Here is a 20183-nt window from a genome sequence, read left to right as displayed (position 1 = left end):
TAATTCTCAAGAAAAAAAGTCTCGAAGACAGTTTTAGTTTTTCTTTTAATGGAATATCGCCCACAAATTTATGGAAAGGCTTATCAAATCAGTACCTTTTTTGTTAAAATCGATGGTTGGTGTTACCCTGTAATTTCAGTGTCCCCATAACCACTTTTTTTTCCTATGCCAGGGATTTTGTTTGCCACTGTTTTCCCATTCCGGAAAGTCTGGAATAGCCTTGTAGAAGTGTCTTTGTGTTAACATCTTTCCTTGAGTAATTTTTGTGATCAAATTAAGACAGTTGGTCACTTTTATGTCATTTACATATGTTTATTATACATACCAGTTGTGTTAAATTATAGGTTTGCTTCAGATTCTTATTAATGTACTGACTTAAAAAATATCTTTTAACTTACTGTAATTATAATAGACATGCAAATGCCACTAATCAATTTCCAAATGTACATGTTACCCATATAATTATTACTCAATATGTCATACCATTATTGATATTGCTATGTGAATGCCAGCTCACATCATGGGAATTTGTGAGGGGTATAGACCATCACTATCACCTTGCTCAGAATTTCTAGTTCTTAAATTATTTTGCACTTCATTTTTATGTACCAGTCTCTTATCTTTATTACCCTGAGATTTAGTAGGTATAATTACCCTGATTGTTTCTTTATAGTCTCTACTTTTTTCTTTGGGTCTCTTGGGTAATGACACTTCATTAAACTACCTCAGTGATACATAGGCAAATAATAAATCATTAAAGGATAAAATGTTCTTTTGTGTATATCTGAGTTTTAAAATGTATACTAATGCTATTTCATTTTCAAAAATGTATCTACAGTGCTTATTTTAAATATCTTTTCTGAAAATTTCCTTGAATGCTTAACTTAGAGAAAAGAAAAAATCTGCAATTGGAGGCAGCCCAAATTTTACTGGATGTTTCACTAATAAAAAATACCTTTTCTTAAAGAATGTGTAGTATTTTAATGTGTGGATTATTACTATATAGATATTACCATATAGTATCCTGAAATTAAGGCTTAAGTAATATTTTAGTATTATACTGAAATCAAGACATAAACATGAAGCTAGTTATAACAGGTCATTAAGATTTGGGCAGTTATAGTTTGTTATTGTTTCCATTGTGCATACAATCAGAATTAAGATTTAAATGCCTCTAGAATCCAGACACCAAGCCTGGACTTGAAAAATAACCTAGCAGAAACTTGAGGCAAGTTTCTTAAATTTTCTGCATCTCAATGTTTTGTCATCTGTAAAATGGGAATAATACTACCAATCAGTGAAGATAAATGAGGTATTGTGTATAAAGTACCTGCACAGTGTATAACATGTATTATATCTGTTTACAGTGACTGTTAATTAAAATTTGGTATAAAACTAGCAAAATTTCTTAGTAGTTAGTGTTTTCTTTTGCAATATATAAAAATCTGAGAGCAAATTCATCTATGTCACAATGTCATTTTCTCTACTAGATGGCTGCTTAAGAGTTGTGAGCTGATTCTGAAAAGCAGATGAGAATGTACTAAAGGGAAGAGAAAGAGAGGGACTTAATGAAAAGAGAGAAATGAGAGAAGAGAAAAGAATACAAGGATATGAGAGAGAAGGCACTAAGATACGTAGAAAACAGACCCCTCCCACCCACCCTTAAAATGAAAAAGGAGTAAAAAGGAAGCAGAAATCAGGAGAAAAAAGTGAACAGAGAGGACAATAAAGATATCTTTCTGACCATAATTCTCTACATATTCCTACCTTTTTCTTTCTCTTTTTTTGTAGATATTCCTTTGTCATTTTTCATGCATGGACTGAGTTCTGATCATAATCATATGATGGTAAATTTCATTGAAGAGTGGTAAGTATTTGAAGTAATGGCTTTGCTGATGCTATTACTTATATTACTGTATTGATTTTTTAAACCTACTTTGGGTAAACACTTCTACTTTATAATTGATTTACAAATAATTTGGCATTAAAAAATTATATAAAGAATGTATATATTTTTTCAAAGATTGGAATACTTTTAAAGTATGTACATATTTATGTTTACAGTAAATATTTATTGGGTACTTATTTTATAAGGAGCTGTGGATGATACAGGAGCTATAAAAATGGGTAAATCATAGTCCAGTGGATAAGATTGGCCCAAACAAAATTGACTTTCGTTTAACATAAATATTGAATCTTTGAATATCTAATTTGGAAAGTCAGGCCGACATGCAAATATTGCTTAGAACATTGGTGTATTCAAGATTTAAAATTGCTTTTTGAACCAATACTTAAGCAGGATAAGAAAGTTATTTCGTAGCCAGATTTTTACATGTTTAATCAAAAGTAGTATTGCCATATTTGAACACCTGTACATTAATCATATGGATCTTAAATTATATTTGGTGTATTCTAAAAACAAAACATCTCAGAGGATGGAAATTGGTCCAACTGTTGACATTTAAAAAAACAAAAGTTGCATAGTCATAGACAAAAGTACTCTAGGCAAATAAGTTTTCTAAGTAGTTCGAAAATTCGGGGAGGGATCTGGGCTCTTTAACTTAAGAAGCTATCAAACTCTTAAGATATCAACGTCCATACAGTGTACAGTTCCTTGCTTATGCCTGTATGTGGAACCACAGACAAGTTTTTTAAAAATAGAGCCTGAAAGTACTAGAGAGAGGGCTAGGTATAGAAGACAAAATATTTTATACTTTACAGTTTTCAGCCTTACTGAAACATTGATGGAAAGAGTGATGCATAGAAGCGGACATTTAGTGAACGGCAGAATCAGGACAAAAAACCCATGTTTGCTGATTTATAGTATAACATCCTTTCTCTACTATTATAAGTATTTAAAAAATAATTCTTCAAACCAATTTTATAATGACAATTTGGAAGGAAAATGAGAAGTTATATTGTTAAGTGACAAGAGTATGAGAACTCTAGCCAGGTTGCCTTAGCCGCTTATAACCAGGCCTGAGAATTTAGATTTTTTTCCCCTGTCCAGTGAACTCAAAAAGAGTCTGGTGGCTTTGGCTAGAAATAAATGATAAAGATTTATTTAAGAGTTTTAGGGTTTACAAACCAGAAACACAACTAGGCACTACACAGAGTGTTCCAAAGAAGGAAGAAAAGCTAAGAGTTCTTATAATCAAAAGTACATTCTTGACTGGGATGTTTGTGTGGTACGATGAGGGAGAAGATTGGCATGGCAGTGGTGAATCTTAAAAAGGTATCTCCTAGTATATAGTGGTTAATTGGTTTGCCTTTCTAATGTCTAGTACCCAAAGAAATGGGCGTTCTAAGGAATATGAGAGTATTATGGTCCAAGAGAGAGAGAGAAATTAGAAAAGGTGCCCTTCAAAAAACCTACTTCTTGTATCACGAACTGGCCTTATTCTCATCATAAGGAAAATAATAGTTTTTATTGTTTCGTTTTGTATATATATGAGATAATGTTAACTAAACTTACTGTAATCATTTCACAATTTATGTAAGTCAAGTTATTATGCTGTATACCTTAAACTTACACAGTGCTGTATGTTAAGTATTTCTCAATAAAACGAAAAGGAAAAAAAAGTACATTCTTGAGAAGAATCAGTCCTACATTCTTAACCTTTGGATTGGTCTGAGATGGTAATCCCCTAGGTCAGTGGTGCCCAGCCTTTTTGGCACCAGGACCAGTACTCCTGTGAGAATCTAATGCCTGATGATCTGAAATGGAGCTAAGGTGGTGATACTAGTGCTGGGGAGCAGCTACAAATACAGATGAAGCTTTGCTCGTTCACCCACCACTCACCTTCTGCTGTAATGCCTGGCTCCTAACAGGCCATGGACTAGTACTGGTCCACAGCCTGGGGACCCCTGCTATAGATGACTGGTGGTCTGGATATGTGAACAGGACTGGAAAGTTCAAAAGTTTAAATTTCCAGGCTAGTTAAGAATAGAATCATCTCTCCAAGCCTCAATCTATTTGATTTTAGTAATTTAACAGCTTGACTATAGTGACTCCATTTTATTTCTTCACTCTGTTCTTCATTGCTTTTTAATGTGAACGTGTCAGTTTATATAATCACCAGAAGGAAATGAGAGTTTTCATTGTTCTGTACCTTTACAGTATTTGATATCGTCAAACTTTAATAATTTGCTGATCTAAGAGATATGGAAAAAAATACCTCATTGTGGTTTTAGTTTTTGTTCTCTAATTGGACATCTTTTCATACATTTTTTGGCTATATGTGCTTTTTCTTCTCTTTAGCATCTTTTTAGGTGTTTTGTCCATTGTTCTTATTGGGATGTGAATGTTTGGTGCAGTTTCATTTTTCAATATTTAAATGATCTGTTTCAAATCTGTTTTGGTATAAGAAGTAAAATAGAGCTACAGCTTTGTGTTTTTATTTTTCAGTTGGCTAGGCATTTGTTTCAATACCATAGATTTACCACTAATTTAAAATATCAATATTAGCATCTTCAAAATACTGTGATTTTTTTTTTTCTCTTTTTCCTGACTGAGGTGTTCCATTGTTTATTTTTGTGTCAGTGCCACAGTTTTGTTATGAATTACTTATTATCCCCTTCTTTTTTATTACTAGAACCTGAATTTAATTGAGTGGTAGTATAACCAACTAATTATAGTTGCTGTAGCTATTAAGTAAATTTTCCTCCAGTTATTCTCTAAGAATTTCCTTGATCATTGTTTCTTCCTCCATATGACTTTTACTATGATTTTTGTCAACTTGGAGGTTAAGTCAGTTTTGAAGGCTTAATGTAAGAAGATTCTGCATATGCACAGTAATAAGCGCTTCTCAAAAATAGAATATGCATATTCCCACTTTAAGCAAATCTTCTATGACCCTCAGAGTTTTTTAGATGTCTTCATACCAGCCCAGTTCATTTCTTAAGTTTATTCTTAATTATCTTATATTTTTAGTTGCTATAGTGAATGGAGTCTTCATTTTTAAGAGATTTTACATTCACAAAGACAAAGATTAGAAAGGTAAGATATAAACTGATAAATCGCTCTCTTCCTCATTCCTAAATCACCTAGTGTTCATTTCTCCATAGCAACTAAAGTTATTGATTTCTTTTAGAGATAATTTATATGCATTTAATTAAACACTCTTGTATTTTTATTATTTAAACATAAAAAATTCAAGCACATATGAAAATACAATGCTATAATGAACCCTTATCAAACTTCAGCAGTTATAAACCAGATAATTTTTAAGCAAACCTAGATACCACATTATCTTCCCCCACTTGTTTAGTCTGTGTGTGTGTGTGTGTGTGTGTGTGTGTGTGTAAAATCAACTTTATTGAGAATGCAGCCTGCACTTCTTTTTCTAGGGAGAAGAGATGAAAGATATGAATCATGGGTTAAGAAATGTGAAACCTAAAAGTAGAAGTCTGAACATGCATACATAACTATAAAAGTTTTATTCTAAGGAAATAGAACAATATTCAAAGATAAAGTTATTGAGAATTTCACATAACTGTCAAAGATACCAAACCTGAGATATATGAAGTCCATCTAATACTTAGACTAGGATATCATGATGACAATGCAGAACACCAGAGACAAAGAAGATTTTAAAAGCTGCCAGAGAAAAGGATTGCCCATAAATGAGTGAAAATTAAATTGGGGGCAGTTTCTTAACAGAAGCAGTGGATGGCAATCAGTAGTGGGATAATGTCTTCAGAGTGCTGAGAGAAAATAGCAGTCAGCCTAGAATTTTATACCCAGGAAAATTTAACCTGGTACACCATGTCTACCAGAAAAAGAGAATTTATCATTCAATTATAAAAGAATTAAAATATTCCCATTAAAAGAAGGAAAAAGACCAAGATACCTGTTATCACTTACATGGTCAGTGATAACAGGTAGCTACATATCCGCAAGTTGAACCAACCATGCATGGATCAAAAATACTTGGAAAAAAATGTTCTATTGTTGCTGTTATGTATTCCATAGTTAGGCCTAGGATGGTTGTGGTCTGTTCTGAACATGTACAGCCTTTTTTTTTTTTTTTGTCATTACTCCCTAAAGAATACAGTATAACTATTTACATAACATTTACATTGTATTAGGTATTGTGAATTATCTAGAGATTAAAGTATATGGGAGGATATGCTTAGGTTATATGCAAATACTATGCCATTTTATGTAAGGGACTTGTGCATCTGCAGATTTTAGTGTATGCAGGGGTCCTGGAAGCAATCCCATGTGTATACAGGAGTACAACTGTATTTGACAGATTTGACATATACTAGAATCCCTAGCCAGCACAATAAAACAAGCAAATAGTATAAGAAATGGAAAGGAAGAAACTAAATTATACGTCACTATTATCTGACTTTGAATTTCAGTTTCAGCATTTCCTAGCTTTGTGCCCTTGGGCACATTATTTAAGTTCCCTGCACATCTTTTTCTAATTTAAAATAAGGGTATCTTATAGGTATATTATGAGGATTAAATGGATCTATACATATCTAATGCACTTAGATAAGTGTCTGGTGCCTAGTAAGTGTCATAGATAAATGTTAGCCATTATTGTTATCATTATCATCATACCATTTAAAACAGCAGTGAATGAAATGTAACTTTTAAAGATATCATGCATAATAATTTAAAAATTACGAAGTACCTTAGAATAAATTTTTTTTAATGTGTAAAAACCTCATAGAAAAAAATTATAAAACTTTACTAAAAGATATTAATGACATGAATAAGTGGAGAGATATATACCATATTCACAGATAGACTAATGTAACAATGTCATTTTTCCCAAAATTGATCAATAGAGTCAGTGAAGTTCCATTTAAAGCCTAAACAAGATTTCTTATTAGACAAACATATTTTAAAATGTGTATGTGAGAACAAAGATGCTTCAAAGAACAAGATTTGTTTTTTTCTTTTCTTTTAGTTATGCTAAACATATATCAAGATCTATTTTGGTATGGTACTTACAGGGATGCACTAAAACAACCAGTAAAATAGAGCAAAGAGCCTAGAATTCGTGCGTATGTGGGAAGTTGATTTATGTCAGAGATGGTATGATATTATACGTAAATAGAGAAAGGGAAGATTATTAAAATAAATGCTAGCAAATTTTGAAAAAAATTGAGCCCTCATTACTTACCTTAGACAAAAATGAATTTCAGGTAAAGACTCAAAGGTGAAAGGCAAAACTATAAACTTTTAGAAGAGAATACAGGGGATTATTTTTATGACCTTTAGGGGAATTATTTCTTAAAGTTGATCAAAAGCAAAAGAGAAAACACAGAATGTAAAGTAAAAATTCATAATTTTTACTACATTAAAATTGAATATTTTGTTTCAAAAAACTGAAAGGACAAGTTTAAAAAGTGGGAGGATTATATACAATATGTATAATTGGTGAAAAGTTAGTATCTCAAAAATATTTGTTGCAAATACACAGAATAAACAGCCTCATAGAAAAATGGGCATAACACTTGAACAGGCATTTTACAAATGTGAAAACACAAATGGTCAATAAATATACTCATATAGTAGATTATCAGTCTCATTAAAAATTAGAGAAAGGCAAACTACAATGAGATATCATTTGCACCTATCAGATTGGCAGAAATTAAAGTCCGCCAGTATCAAGTGTTAGTCAGGATATGGAGCAACTGGAACTCTCATACACTGTTGGTGATAGTACAAAAATTCAATATGTTAAAAGACTGAGAAATTAGACCACAAAAATTAAAGTTCTTCTGTGGGAGAAAAATGCCATAAACATATTTAAAGACAAATATCACAACATTTATGACAGATAAAAACTAATTTCTATATAGAGTCCTTACAAATCATTAAAGACCATCTTACCTGTAAAGAAAAATTGAGAAAAAGATAGGAACAAGTGATTCACAGAAAAAATAAACTAGGTAACCTCACTCATAATGAAAGAAATGTATATTAAAACCAGGATCTATTTTTATTGTTTGCAAAGATTAGTTTGATAAAATATTTTTTAAAAAATTTTTACAGAGACTCTTCTTATATAAGTAAAAATTTATTAAAACAATGATAAAGGTCAGATAAAGACAGATGAGTTAAGAGACTAATGCACAGCCTGAGAAGTAGCTGTAAAATCAGGATTGTGAAGTCACAAAAGTCAGGAGAAGAGTGTCTTATGTTTCAAGAGCTGATTGGTCAAGAGTGTCAAATGTATAGTGGGCCAAGTGAGTTATGAGCCAGAAATGTACTAATGTGAGTGAGAAATTGAAGTGGACATTGGTGACTGAAGATTGCTGTTTAAGTAGAGTAATGGAGGTGGAAATCCTAGACTGTTGGACAAGATAAAGAGAAGCAACGTGGGTAGGGATGAAATTCAGAATATAGTGGATAGATCATTGAGACAATGGGAGTGTAGGAGAAAAACAAGACCTAGTTTTCGTTGTTTCAATTCTTTGATACTTAGTTCCTTCATTTATAACAGGAGTTGGCAAACTTTTTCTGTAAAAGGCTAGATAATAAATACTTTGGTCTTTGTGGGCCATAGTGTTTCTGTCACATTTATTCACCTATGCTTTTCTAATAGGAAAACAGCCATAGATAAGTGAATGGATATGGCTGTGTTCCATTAAACTATAGACCTTTGAATTTCATAGAATTTTTTTAAGTAACATGAAATAATATTCTTGATTTTTTTTCAGTCATTTATCTGTGGGCCCTACAAAAACTAGTGGTAGGCTGGATTTTACCTACAGGCTATACTTTGCCAACTTCTGATCTTTCAAATGAAAATTTGGACTAAAATATATTTCATTTACCTTGTATAGTCTTGACTGGGGGATTCTTAAGCTCACTAAGTGTATGTTTAGTTTATCAAATGTATGATCTGATTTAACCTGTTTATCAGAAGTATTTTTTAGTCTCAACTATTTAGAACTCTGCATAACTTAGAATTTATGTATTTGTGATTAAATTTCTGAGAATATTTTTCATCATTTATTCAGGTACTCTTTCCTGAGATTACTAGAAGTGAGATGATTTATGTTATATCTATTTACTATCATTGCAATAATTTTTTCAGTCTTTTAAAATACTTATTTGAAGTATATTTGGGAGTAGAAAATAAATAGAAAATCAGTATTATTTGGCACAAATAAAAGTAATAGTAAAACAAGTTAGAACAGTATTATTTTCCAGAAAATCCTGAAACTAAGGTATTGTTTTTTTGTTGTTGTTGTTAAAAAGAGAGATTAGCAAATTTTTAGAGATGTTAAAGGTAAATTAACAGTAAGCTGATTAATGTGAAAATTTGAAAGAACTGAAAAAAAATTTTTCAGTAAGGCTTCGTACATCTACAGTCATCCTGAGTTGCCCTATATTAGGAAATCTTTACATAACTGATAGTAGTCGAGTCTTATTAAAGGAACTCTAGGGCTCTCTAAGTTGCTCAACACTAAGTATTGTCATTAATTAAAGAGTCTTTGATAGCAATTAGGTAAATATTTTGCTGGTTTATTTAGTAATCTCTTTAACCAGTGGTCCCAAGCATTAAAGTCTTTAATGTTTAATGGTAGTTTTAGGAAACTCAGTACAAATATTTTTTTTAAATGTACTTTGAGAAGATTAAGTCTTTAGACTTGGCTATTTGACATAGAAGGAATTTATTCTTTTGTCACTAAGATGTGTCTGGAAAAAAATGTATTACCATACATAATTGCATGCAGAGTAATGCACTACAAAGAAAGTTAGTGACTTACCCAAGGTTAATTAGTTAATTGCAGAGCTAGAATTAAAACCGATATCACTTGATTTCTGACCTAGTTAACTTTACAATACTGTGCTGCTTGACAAAACTATCACCTGGTACCATAGTAGAGGCGTCAAGATTACACTAATGGTTAATTGTGTGCAGTTATTGTGTACTAGGTTCTGCAACCATGTCAGGTACTTGATGCCATTAGCCTCAAAGAAGTTAAGTATTTTGCCTAATATATAACATTGTTAACTAATGGTAGAACCAAAATTTGAACATTATGATCTTTTGCTTTTCTAAGTAACATTCATTCTTAATCTGTCCAGTATTTGGATCTAAGCTTTCTCTTACAAGTTGAGACACTCTCTTTCACTCCCAGTAATTGCCAAGTCCCTTTCATTTCCCCTTTAGCTTTTTAGTTCCTTTATACCTTTTTTCCTCATCTCTGCCCTTTGAGCACCTCCAGCACACTGTTAAAGGAAGCACAGTGATAGTGGGTATCCTGGTTTTATTCGTAATTTAAGAAATAGTGTTTCTGACATTTACCAATTTGCTGTAAATTTTCCATAGATACCTGTCATCAAGTTATGAATGTTTCTGTCTATTCCTCTTTATTAAGGCTTTTTTTTAATGTCATACATGAATTTTTAATTTGATTAGATTTTTTCTGCATTTTTTTGAGTTAATCACTTGTTTTTTTCTCCTTTAAAAGGTTTATGTGGTAAATGAAATATATGTATTTCCTAATGTTAAATCTCCTTGGCATTTATGGGATGTACTGAGCTTGTTTATGTTATATCATTTTTATTTTTAGAATCAGTTTGTAACTACTGACTTAATTTTTTTAAATAGTAATAGGATGATGATATTTTTCTTGTATTATTTAGTATCATCTTTAAATGTATTGGCTTAAAGTTGTTCATAATATACATACATGTAAGTCATGTATATGTAGATATTTTAGTTATTGGAGAACCCTTCTGTTGTTGGTTTCTATGTTTGATCTTTAGTTCATATTCATTCATTTGAATATCTGTTAAGGACCTGCCATGTGTAGCATTCTGTGCATTAACTGTTCTTAAAATTTTTAGAATTTTTTTCTCTCGACTCTCCACCGCTCATCTAGAATAACCCAGGATCCCATAGGACACCTCAGCATGAACCTTCAGGATTCAAACTACCTGATTTTGTTTTTACATATAGAAAGATAAATAATATGTAAATACATAATGTTTACAAGATTATTATGTGTATTTTCCAGTACATAATATGAAATATTTTTGCATATATATTTTAAAAATATAAGTAAATGTGGTTATGGAACTATGATATATGAATACAAAGAAATATGTGAATTTATTATCTCTTTAATGGGGCTGATTTGTTTGAGCTGAAGTTGAAGGGTTATTATTATTATTCCTACTTGAAAAGTTATAACTGAAAAATTGCTGGGTGCAACTTATTTAATGAAAGATATTGAATACCATTGTGCCCTGAACATCTTTCATCAAAGAGTTTTTAACTTAGCTATATTGTGGCTAAATGTTCTCCTACGCACTGAGGAAACAATTCAGTGAATTTCCGAAGTCTTTATTAGTAACTTCTACTAGAGAAACATTTTAGAAACCATACAGCTGAAATATCTCCTTCTTTCCTGAAAATGTAATCTAACTATTTAAAGGCAATATTGAGGATTGTCGCAGCACTTGGCTCTTCGAGCAAAGTATATTCAGCTGATGATTGTATACCTTTGTGTGCAATAGATATAGATCATGATGAATTGAAGAGATTTTTTTGTAATATGCCATTCTAAATAAATTATTCTTCCTTTTTCTCCTTACGAAATTGCTCGGCGTCAATGGCCACTTTGGCAGCTCTCTCTCGAGCTCTGGTATATTTTAAGGGTATTTTTATTAGGAGACAACACCATTAGTGTCTCTCAGTGGACTGGATAAGAAGAGGCTGATTTTCTTCTCTTTCTAGAGGTCTCTGTCCATTCCCTATTCTGACTGACATTTGATCAGGAGATTGCAAGATCACCTTTCATAAAGAGAGGAGGATTGAGGACTGGGGGGAACATCCTTTGTGAACCTTCTGTAGAAGCTTATCCTTTGTGATCCTTCTGTAGAATTTTGACAGCTCTTAATTTATATTGTGACCTCATGTTTGAGCTAAGCAGTTATAGATATCAGGAGGCCCATGAACCATATTATTAAATGGTATGAAAAATACATGTTTACATGTATGTGGGCTCCATAGCTTTCCTTTGATATCCAGTATGAATTCTATTTGAAAGGTTAAGAATCAGTGTGTGGGTGGGGAAGGAAGGCTAGGGAGAGAAGGGAAAAGGGAATAAAAGAAATTTATTATTATTGCTATGACAATATATGATGTCTTAAAACCATTTGTAGAGTGATACTAAGGAACAGTAGTCAATGAATGATTGTTTTAGGCCATCAGTTGTAGGGATAGCCATGCAATAGTTGGTTTACAACTTTCCTGTTTCTCCTAAAGCCAAAGATTCTGATTTAGAGAACATCATGTATCCACAGAAGTGTCTAGGAAAAATACTTTTAAAATTAGAGTATTTGGCAAGAATGTTACCAAATAGTAAAAATTAGTGCTTCAAAGTTATTAAGCTTTTCAAGAATATAGAAGCTTTGGATTATGCAATTATAGTTACATAACTTACAAAGAAAAAGCATTAAAAACTAGAAAATAAGTATTTTTAATATTATATAAAAGTCAAAGTTGTTCATTTGTATTCTATTTTGAGCAACCTGGAAAGTTGAGATTGAAACCTATTGTGAATGTGAACAAGAATCCTTTTTTTAATTCCATGTAAGAACTTTTAAATGATTTTAGTGCCATTGCCTCTTATGTATTTATTGACCTTTTGCTTAATTTTGGGTCGACTTTAGGCCACCAAGAAAATGGAAATGAAAGAGATTGCTAAGCACAAGACACTATGGAAAATGAACTCAACCAGTGAACCTTTATTACTGACTGGTGTAGAAGTTAATCCTTTGAAGAAATTCACCATTCCCAAGATTAGGAGGACAGCTGAGAAAGGTAATATTTCTATGGAAGATGGGGTTACTTCATAACTATTACTACATTTCTCTGATTCTTATTTTATGTTTATCTTTTATTTTGACTGTATAAAATTAGGTTAAGTCAGGTCTTTAATTCCTTAAATGCACATGTACTTTTGGTTCCACACAAAATGGAAGAGACACATGTCTCCTATTCTTCTCACTAAATACACCTAAAAATGCTGGACATCATACATAAAATGAATATAAAAAGACTTTGAAAAATGGAGAGAAGACAGCAGACCAGTTATGGACCCTGGGACTCAAGGAATGGCGGAGCAGTAAGTTCTCTGGATTTTCATTTTTCCTCCATATCTCAGATTGAATGCTCACGACTCAGGAATGCCAATTGGTATAGACACAAAAAGCCCCAAGAAAAGTCTCTACTCTCTTGCCAAGGACTGGAAAAGGGACATCCTAGAAAGAAAGAAGCCTATTTGACAATAAACACCCTAGTCCTGCAAAACACTGGGTGGTGGGGTGGGTGGAGTGGAAATAGCCCCTAAATTTTTGTCAGCAAAGGCTAAGTGGAGGCCTAGACCTATGTCTCTTCCCTTCATGGCAGTAACTAGTACTCCTCCCTACAATCCCCCTAGTCTGCAGTGTCAGTGTATTTCTAACTCTGCCCTGTGGTGATGAGTTGACCATTCTCACTGGGAGTAGAGTTGGTAAAGATCTAAGTGGAGAACATAGAATTCTATCACACCCACCAGGAACAAGGCACCCATCCCCCTCCCATTGTGTCACCAGAGACCGAGTAAGAATGTAGATTTCCACCCCTTTATCACAGTAACAAGGCATCCCCCCAGGGTGTCAGTGGAGGCCCTGTGGAGAGTCAGGACTTCATCTATGCCTAATGGTGAAGAGCTAGTACTCCACCTTTTCCTACTGGCACACTTTCCCCTACCATCTCAGTTATATTAGAGGCTTGTTAAAGCACAAGATTAAATGTGATCCAGAGCCTCTTAACAATAAAATTATCTTAATACCACCTAGGAAAATCTCAGCTTAAATAAGAAAAGATAATCAACAGATGCCAACACTACGACGAATTATCTGACAAGGCTTTTAAAACAGTCATCATGATGATGTTTCAACAAGCAATTATAAATAATCTTGAAACATTAAAAAATAGAAAAATCTCAGGAAAGAAATGGAAAATGTAATAAAGAACCAAGTAGAAGTTTTGGAACTAAAAAATATAATAAAATATAAACGTATTTAGATAGATTCCAGAAAAGAATTGAGAAAGAAGCAGTGAATTTGAAGCTATAGCAATAGAAATTACCCAACCTGAACAATACAGAGAAAACAGAAAAAATTAACAGCCTTGGGGAGCTGTGGAACAATAATAAAGGATCTAACATCTTTGTACTTGGAGTCCCAGAAGTAGAAGAGAGTGTGGAGCTGGAAAAGTATTTGAAGAAATGTTGACTGAAAATATCCCAAATTTGACAAAAGGTATAAACCTATACATTCAAAAGGCTGAATAGACCCTAAACAACAAAATACAAAGAAGTGCATGCCAAGGCATATCATAAACTTCTGAAAACAGAAAAAATCTTGAAACGAGAAAGAAACCACATGTTATCTAAGGACAAAAATTGTTTGACTGACACTAGATATCTCATTAGAAACTATGGAGCCCAGAGGAAGTGGTACAACATTTTTCAAGTGCAGGAATAAAATTGTCAACCCAGAGTTCTGTCCCCAGCAAAAATATTCTTCAGGAGTAGAGGTGAAATAGACATTCTCAGATGAAGTAAAACTAAGAATTTTTCATTAGCAAATCCACCCTAAAAGAATGGCTAAACGAAGTTCTCTAAACAGAAAATAACAAAAGAAAGAAGCTGGGAACATTAGGAATGAAGGAAGAACAATGAAAAGAGTAAATGTATAGAGAAATATAGTAGAGCATCCTCCTCTTGAGGTTTCTAATTATGTTCGACAGTTGGAGCAAAAATAATAACATTCTCTGATTGATTCTCAGTGTATATAGAAGATATATTTAAGACAAGTATAAAGCAAGCTATAAGGAAGGAACTGTAAATGGGATATAAGATTTATTATATATTAAAATTTCACATGAATCTATAGTTATCTCAGAATTGAAACTTTTTTATAAAACATTATAGATAGAGAATTTTAAAAATGTTCAAGTAACATACAGGAATGCGGGAAAAATGAAATAAGAGAATTGAACAGCTGAGAAATATAAACCGTTAAATGACAGGCTTAAGCCCTAAGATAACAATTAAATGTAAATTATCTAAATATACTATTAAAAGACAGAGGTTGATACAATGGATAAAAAACGTGACCCAACTATATACTGTCAATAAATTCACTTAAATATGGTGATATAAATTGGTTGAAGATCAACACATGGAGAAAGATAAGCTATGCAAACAATCAAAATTAAGCAATAATGGCTATATTAGTATCAGATAAAGTAGACTTCAAGGAAGATTTTCAGGAACAAAGAGGGACATTACATAATGATAAAAGGGTCAATTCACCAATATGGCAGTTTTAAATGTGTATTCACCAAACAACAGAGCTTCAAAATACATGAAGCAAAATTGATAGAACTAAAAGGAGAAATGGACAAATTCAGACTTATAGTTAGCAACTTTAGCATACCTCTCTCAACAGTTGGTAGAACTAAGACAGAAAATCAGCAAAGTTATAGAATTAAACACTCAACCAAGAGGATCTAAAAGACATTTATACATTACTTTACCCAACAATAGCAAAATAGACTTTCTTTTTAAGCTCCCATTTGACACTCAAGATAGTATGAGTATGGTTGGCCATGAGACATATCTCAACATATTTACAGGAATTGAAGTCATGAGAATATGTTCTCTGACCACATGCAAACAAAAGTTAATAATAGAAAATAGTGATTCCAAATGCATGGAAAGTAAACAATACAATTTTAAATATTCATGAGATTTCAAAGGAAATTTAAAATAACACTGAACTGAGTAAAAATGAAAATGCACTGTATCAAAATTTGAGGGACACAGCTAACAAATTTATAGTACTCAGTACTTACAGAGTACTAATTACAAACCACTAATCTAAACTTCCACTTTAAGAAATTAGAAAAGGAATGACATAATAAGCCCAAAACAAGCAGAAGAAAGGAAATTCATTGAAACAAAACAGCTGGTCGTTTGAAAAGATCGAAAAAGTAGATAAACTTTTAGCAAGACTGACAAGGAAAAAATGATACAAGCCACAAATTACTACCATCAGGAATGAAATAGGACATCACTGTTGAGTCTGTTGGTGCCATTTTTCCTACATTTATTTCATATCTGTCACATTTTGAGTAATTCTTTCAATATTTCAACTTTTCATCATTATATTTGTTATTATCTGCAGTCAGTGATCTTTGATGTTACTAGTGTAATCATTTTGGAGTGCCACAAACCAAGCCTGTATAAGACAGTGAGCTTAATAAATGTTGTGTTTGTTAACTGCACCACCAGCTGGCTGTTTCCCTCCTCTCTATTCCTTTTTTCAGGCCTCTGTATTCCTTGAGACACAACGATATTGAAATTAGGCCAACTAATAACCCTATAATGGCCTCTTAAGTGTTCAGATGAAAGGAAGAGTTGCACGCCTCTCAGTTTAAATCAAAAGCTAGAAGCCACCAAGCTTAGTGGGGAAGCTGCATCAAAAGCCGAGAGAGGCTAAATGCTAGGCCTCTTGTGTTAAACAGTGGGCCAAGTTTTGAATGCAAAGGACAAGTTCTTGGAGGAAATTAAAAGTGCACCCCAGTGAACACACAAATGATAAGACAGTGAAACAACTGTATTGCTGATATAGAGGAAGTTTGAGTGGTCTTGATAGATCAAACCAGCCACAACATCCCCTTAAGCCTAAGCCTAAACCAGAGCAAAGCCCTAACTCTTCAGTATTATGATGGCTGAGAGAAATGAGGAAGCTACAGAAGAAAAATTTGAAGCCAACAGAGGTTGGTTCATGAAGTTTAAAGAAATAAAATGTCTCTATAACATGAAGGTACAGAGAGAAACATCAAGTGCTGATATGGAAACTACAGCAAGTTATCCAGAAGATCTAGCTAAGATAATTAATGAAGGTGGCTACACTAAACAACAGATTTTTATTGTGGATGAAACAGCCTTATATTGGAAAAAGGTACCATTTAGGACTGTCACAGCTAGAAAAGAGAAGTCAGTGCCTGGCTTTAGAGATTCACAGGACAGCCTGACACTTGTTAGGGGCTAATGTGGCTGGCTTTAAGTTGAAGCAGTGCTCATTTACCATTCTGAAAGTCCTAGGGCCCTTAAAAATTATGCTAAATCTACTGTACCTATATTCTATAAATAAAATAACAGAGCCTGGATTATAGCATATCTGTTTACAGTACTGAATATTTTAAGCCCACTGTTGAGACTTGCTCAGAAAAAAAGATTTCTTTCAAAATATCACTGCTCATTGGCAATGGGCCTGGTCACATAAGAGCTCTGATGGAGATGTACAATGAAATTAATGTTGTTTTTATGCCTGCTAATCCAACATCCAAAAATTGAAAACCTTCTGGAAAGGATTCATTATTCTAGATACCACCAATAACATTCATGATTCATAAAAAAGAGGTCAAAATATCAACATTAACAGGAGTTTGGAAGAAATTGGTTCCAACCCTCATGGATGACTGAGGGGTTTGACAGTGATGGAAATAGCAAAGAGAACTAGAATTAGAAATAGAACCTTAAGATGTGACCAGGTTGCTGCAATCTCACAATTAAACTTTAATGGATGATTTGTTGCTTTTATTAGATGAGCAAAATGGTTTTTTGAGGTGGAATATACCAATGAAGATGCTGTGAATATTGTTGAAATGACAACAGGATTTAGAATATTATGTTAAAATTTAGTTGGTAAAGCAGCAGCAGGGTTTGAGAGGATTGACTCCAATTTTGAAAGTTCTGTAGATAAAAAAAAAAAAAAATGCTGTCAAACATCATCACATGCTACAGAGAAATCCTTCCTGAAAGGAAGAGTTAACTCAATGCAGCAAACTTGATTGTGTTGTTTTAAGAAATTGCCATAGCCACCTCAACCTTCAGAAATCACCACCCGGACCAGTCAGTGGCCAGCAGCAACCTTTCACCAGCATAAAGATTACAACTTACTTAAGGCTCAGATAATGATTAGCATTTTTTAGCAATAAAGTATTTTTAAGGTATGTACATTGTTTTTTAGACATAATGCTGTTGCACACTTAATAGATTTACGGTACAATATAATTATAACTTTTACATGCACTAGGAAACCAGAAACATTGTGTGACTTCCTTTATTGTGACATTGGCTTTATTGCAGTGGTTTGGAACTGAACCTGCAATATCTCCAAGTTATGCCTTTATTCACTAATTCAGTTATGGCAGCAACTTTAATAGACCATACTACCACAAATAACAATCAACTGTATCTGTTCCCTGCTTTCCTCTTAAGAGTTTTGATCCTTTTGTGCATCCACTAAATATAGCAATGCTTAAAACATCGCTCATTTTCTTGAGAAGGTCTGTTACCTTCCATTCATGCCATTGTGTCAGTCAGCAGTTTACAGAGATGTTTTGGTATTTTTGCAAGTCAAAGTAACCAAACAGTTTACTAGTATATAGATTCCCTTATTTGGGGGAAATACAAGAAATATTCATGTGCTAACAGTACCTACCAGCTATGTACATAACAATGCATGTTATAGAGTCTGTACATCTTAAGGTTAAAAATGAGTTACCTCAATTCTAGTACTACCTAGTATATCTGTGTCAACTTTCAGGAACTCCAGTAGATTTGTGAAGAAAAACAAGGTTCATATTTTCATTTATATCAGGTGTGGGAAATCTATATTGCTGTAAATATAAAATTGTTGCCTCCAGATGTTACTGAAAAATTTCAAGTGTTTGGTTTATTTTGTGTCTTATGTCAGATATACAGTTGTCATTGTACAGATGTACAATGATGTGATTTTAAACACAAATAACCACTTGGGCTTTTCTTTATCTTTAGTTTACTTGTCATCTTGTTGCACCAATACTAGAGAGTATAGTTTCATACACGATACTCTTAACCAGTGTCGGCTTGATATAAGCTGTGATCTACAGTCATCATGGCAGTTTGGGGATACAAAACTGGTTCATAATGAGGATCTGGAAAAAAATTTTACTTCTAAGAGGTAAGTTACTATAACGTAAAGAAGACTGAGATTTTATTTTGTTTTTATTATAAAGTCTTATATGAATTTATTGTTTCTACTATTAGAGATTTGAAAAGTATTACTAAGAAAATAAGTGGAGATTGTTTATTCATTATTTTGTTGCCTTATGGCCTTTTGTAATAGTGAAAAGCTAAGTGTGAGATTTGATTAGCAAGTTTTATACATTAATGTAGCCAGATTTCAGACACTCCTAATTTTTTAACAAGTTTCAGAAGCATACATCAGCACATTTATTAAACAGTCATTTTGTAGGGCCTTTGTTCCTCCTGCAATATAAAACAACAGTTCAAATGTTTAGAAATTAATATTAGAAACTGAGTTGATTTTTTCATTTGGCAGTATTGTATCTGGCTATTTCCAACTATAACTAGAAGCACTGTTTGTGACAATTTTTCAAAAGTGTCTCTTCTGCTTTTTGGCAAGGCACATTACATTTTGTTATTTAGATAAGAAAAAAATCAGCATATGAAAAGTTCTCATAGTAAACATTTGTTCTTATAAGCATAGATCTTGCGTGAACAAAATTTAGTATAGCTTTTTCGTTATCTGAACTTGCCTCCTTCACTGATTTGCTTATCTTTAAAGCTGATAAAGCCACACTTAGAACTCATTTTGGAATAATTTCGGTTCCTTTTTTGTTTGTTTTTTAATTGATTCCTCTTGACTCACACATGCTATCCCACGTGGTATTATTTTAGGAGAATTGGAGGGAATGACAGAATTAGTCGATGGCATATTTTTTTCATCTAAAAACCAGTTTTGAGCAAAAGTAGAATGGAGTGGCTATATCCTGCCCCTTCCAAATTGAAATAACAGTTTGATCAAAGATGAATACCTGGCATTGTTCTTTGATTTTTGGTTCTTTGAGGCATTTAAAAATTTTTTCCTTTTTCATAGTGCTCCCCTGCTGTGCAACTCTTAATTTTAAACGTTATTTCTCCCTGTTAGTGTAGAGAAAAGTTAGAACAACTACCCAACAATATAAGACATATTAGAACATTCTAAATGACCAACAGGTATAGGATATGTTGGTTTCTTTAATATTTGCCTAATTAGACAAACTCACGTATTTCCCATAATACTTTATACT

At 32.7% G+C, this 20183-nt stretch overlaps 1 protein-coding gene across 1 annotated transcript in view; it reads left to right on the top strand.

Annotated features, from left to right (window-relative positions):
- The first annotated feature begins 1790 nt into the window (after positions 1-1790).
- TEX15 (testis expressed 15, meiosis and synapsis associated) overlaps positions 1791-20183 on the top strand; it is a 53636-nt gene continuing 35243 nt past the window's right edge. Inside the window, exons 1-3 of the mRNA XM_023520001.1 lie at positions 1791-1867; positions 12659-12809; positions 18886-19051. Coding sequence (XP_023375769.1) covers positions 12671-12809; positions 18886-19051 — 305 coding nt within the window. The 5' untranslated portion in view covers positions 1791-1867; positions 12659-12670. The remainder of the gene's footprint in view (positions 1868-12658; positions 12810-18885; positions 19052-20183) is intronic.

This window comes from Pteropus vampyrus, unplaced genomic scaffold (genome assembly GCF_000151845.1).
Source record: "Pteropus vampyrus isolate Shadow unplaced genomic scaffold, Pvam_2.0 Scaffold8, whole genome shotgun sequence".
Taxonomy (NCBI): Eukaryota; Metazoa; Chordata; class Mammalia; order Chiroptera; family Pteropodidae; genus Pteropus; species Pteropus vampyrus.
The sequence above is the reverse complement of the archived record's forward strand: the minus strand, read 5'-3'. Positions and strand labels throughout refer to the sequence as shown.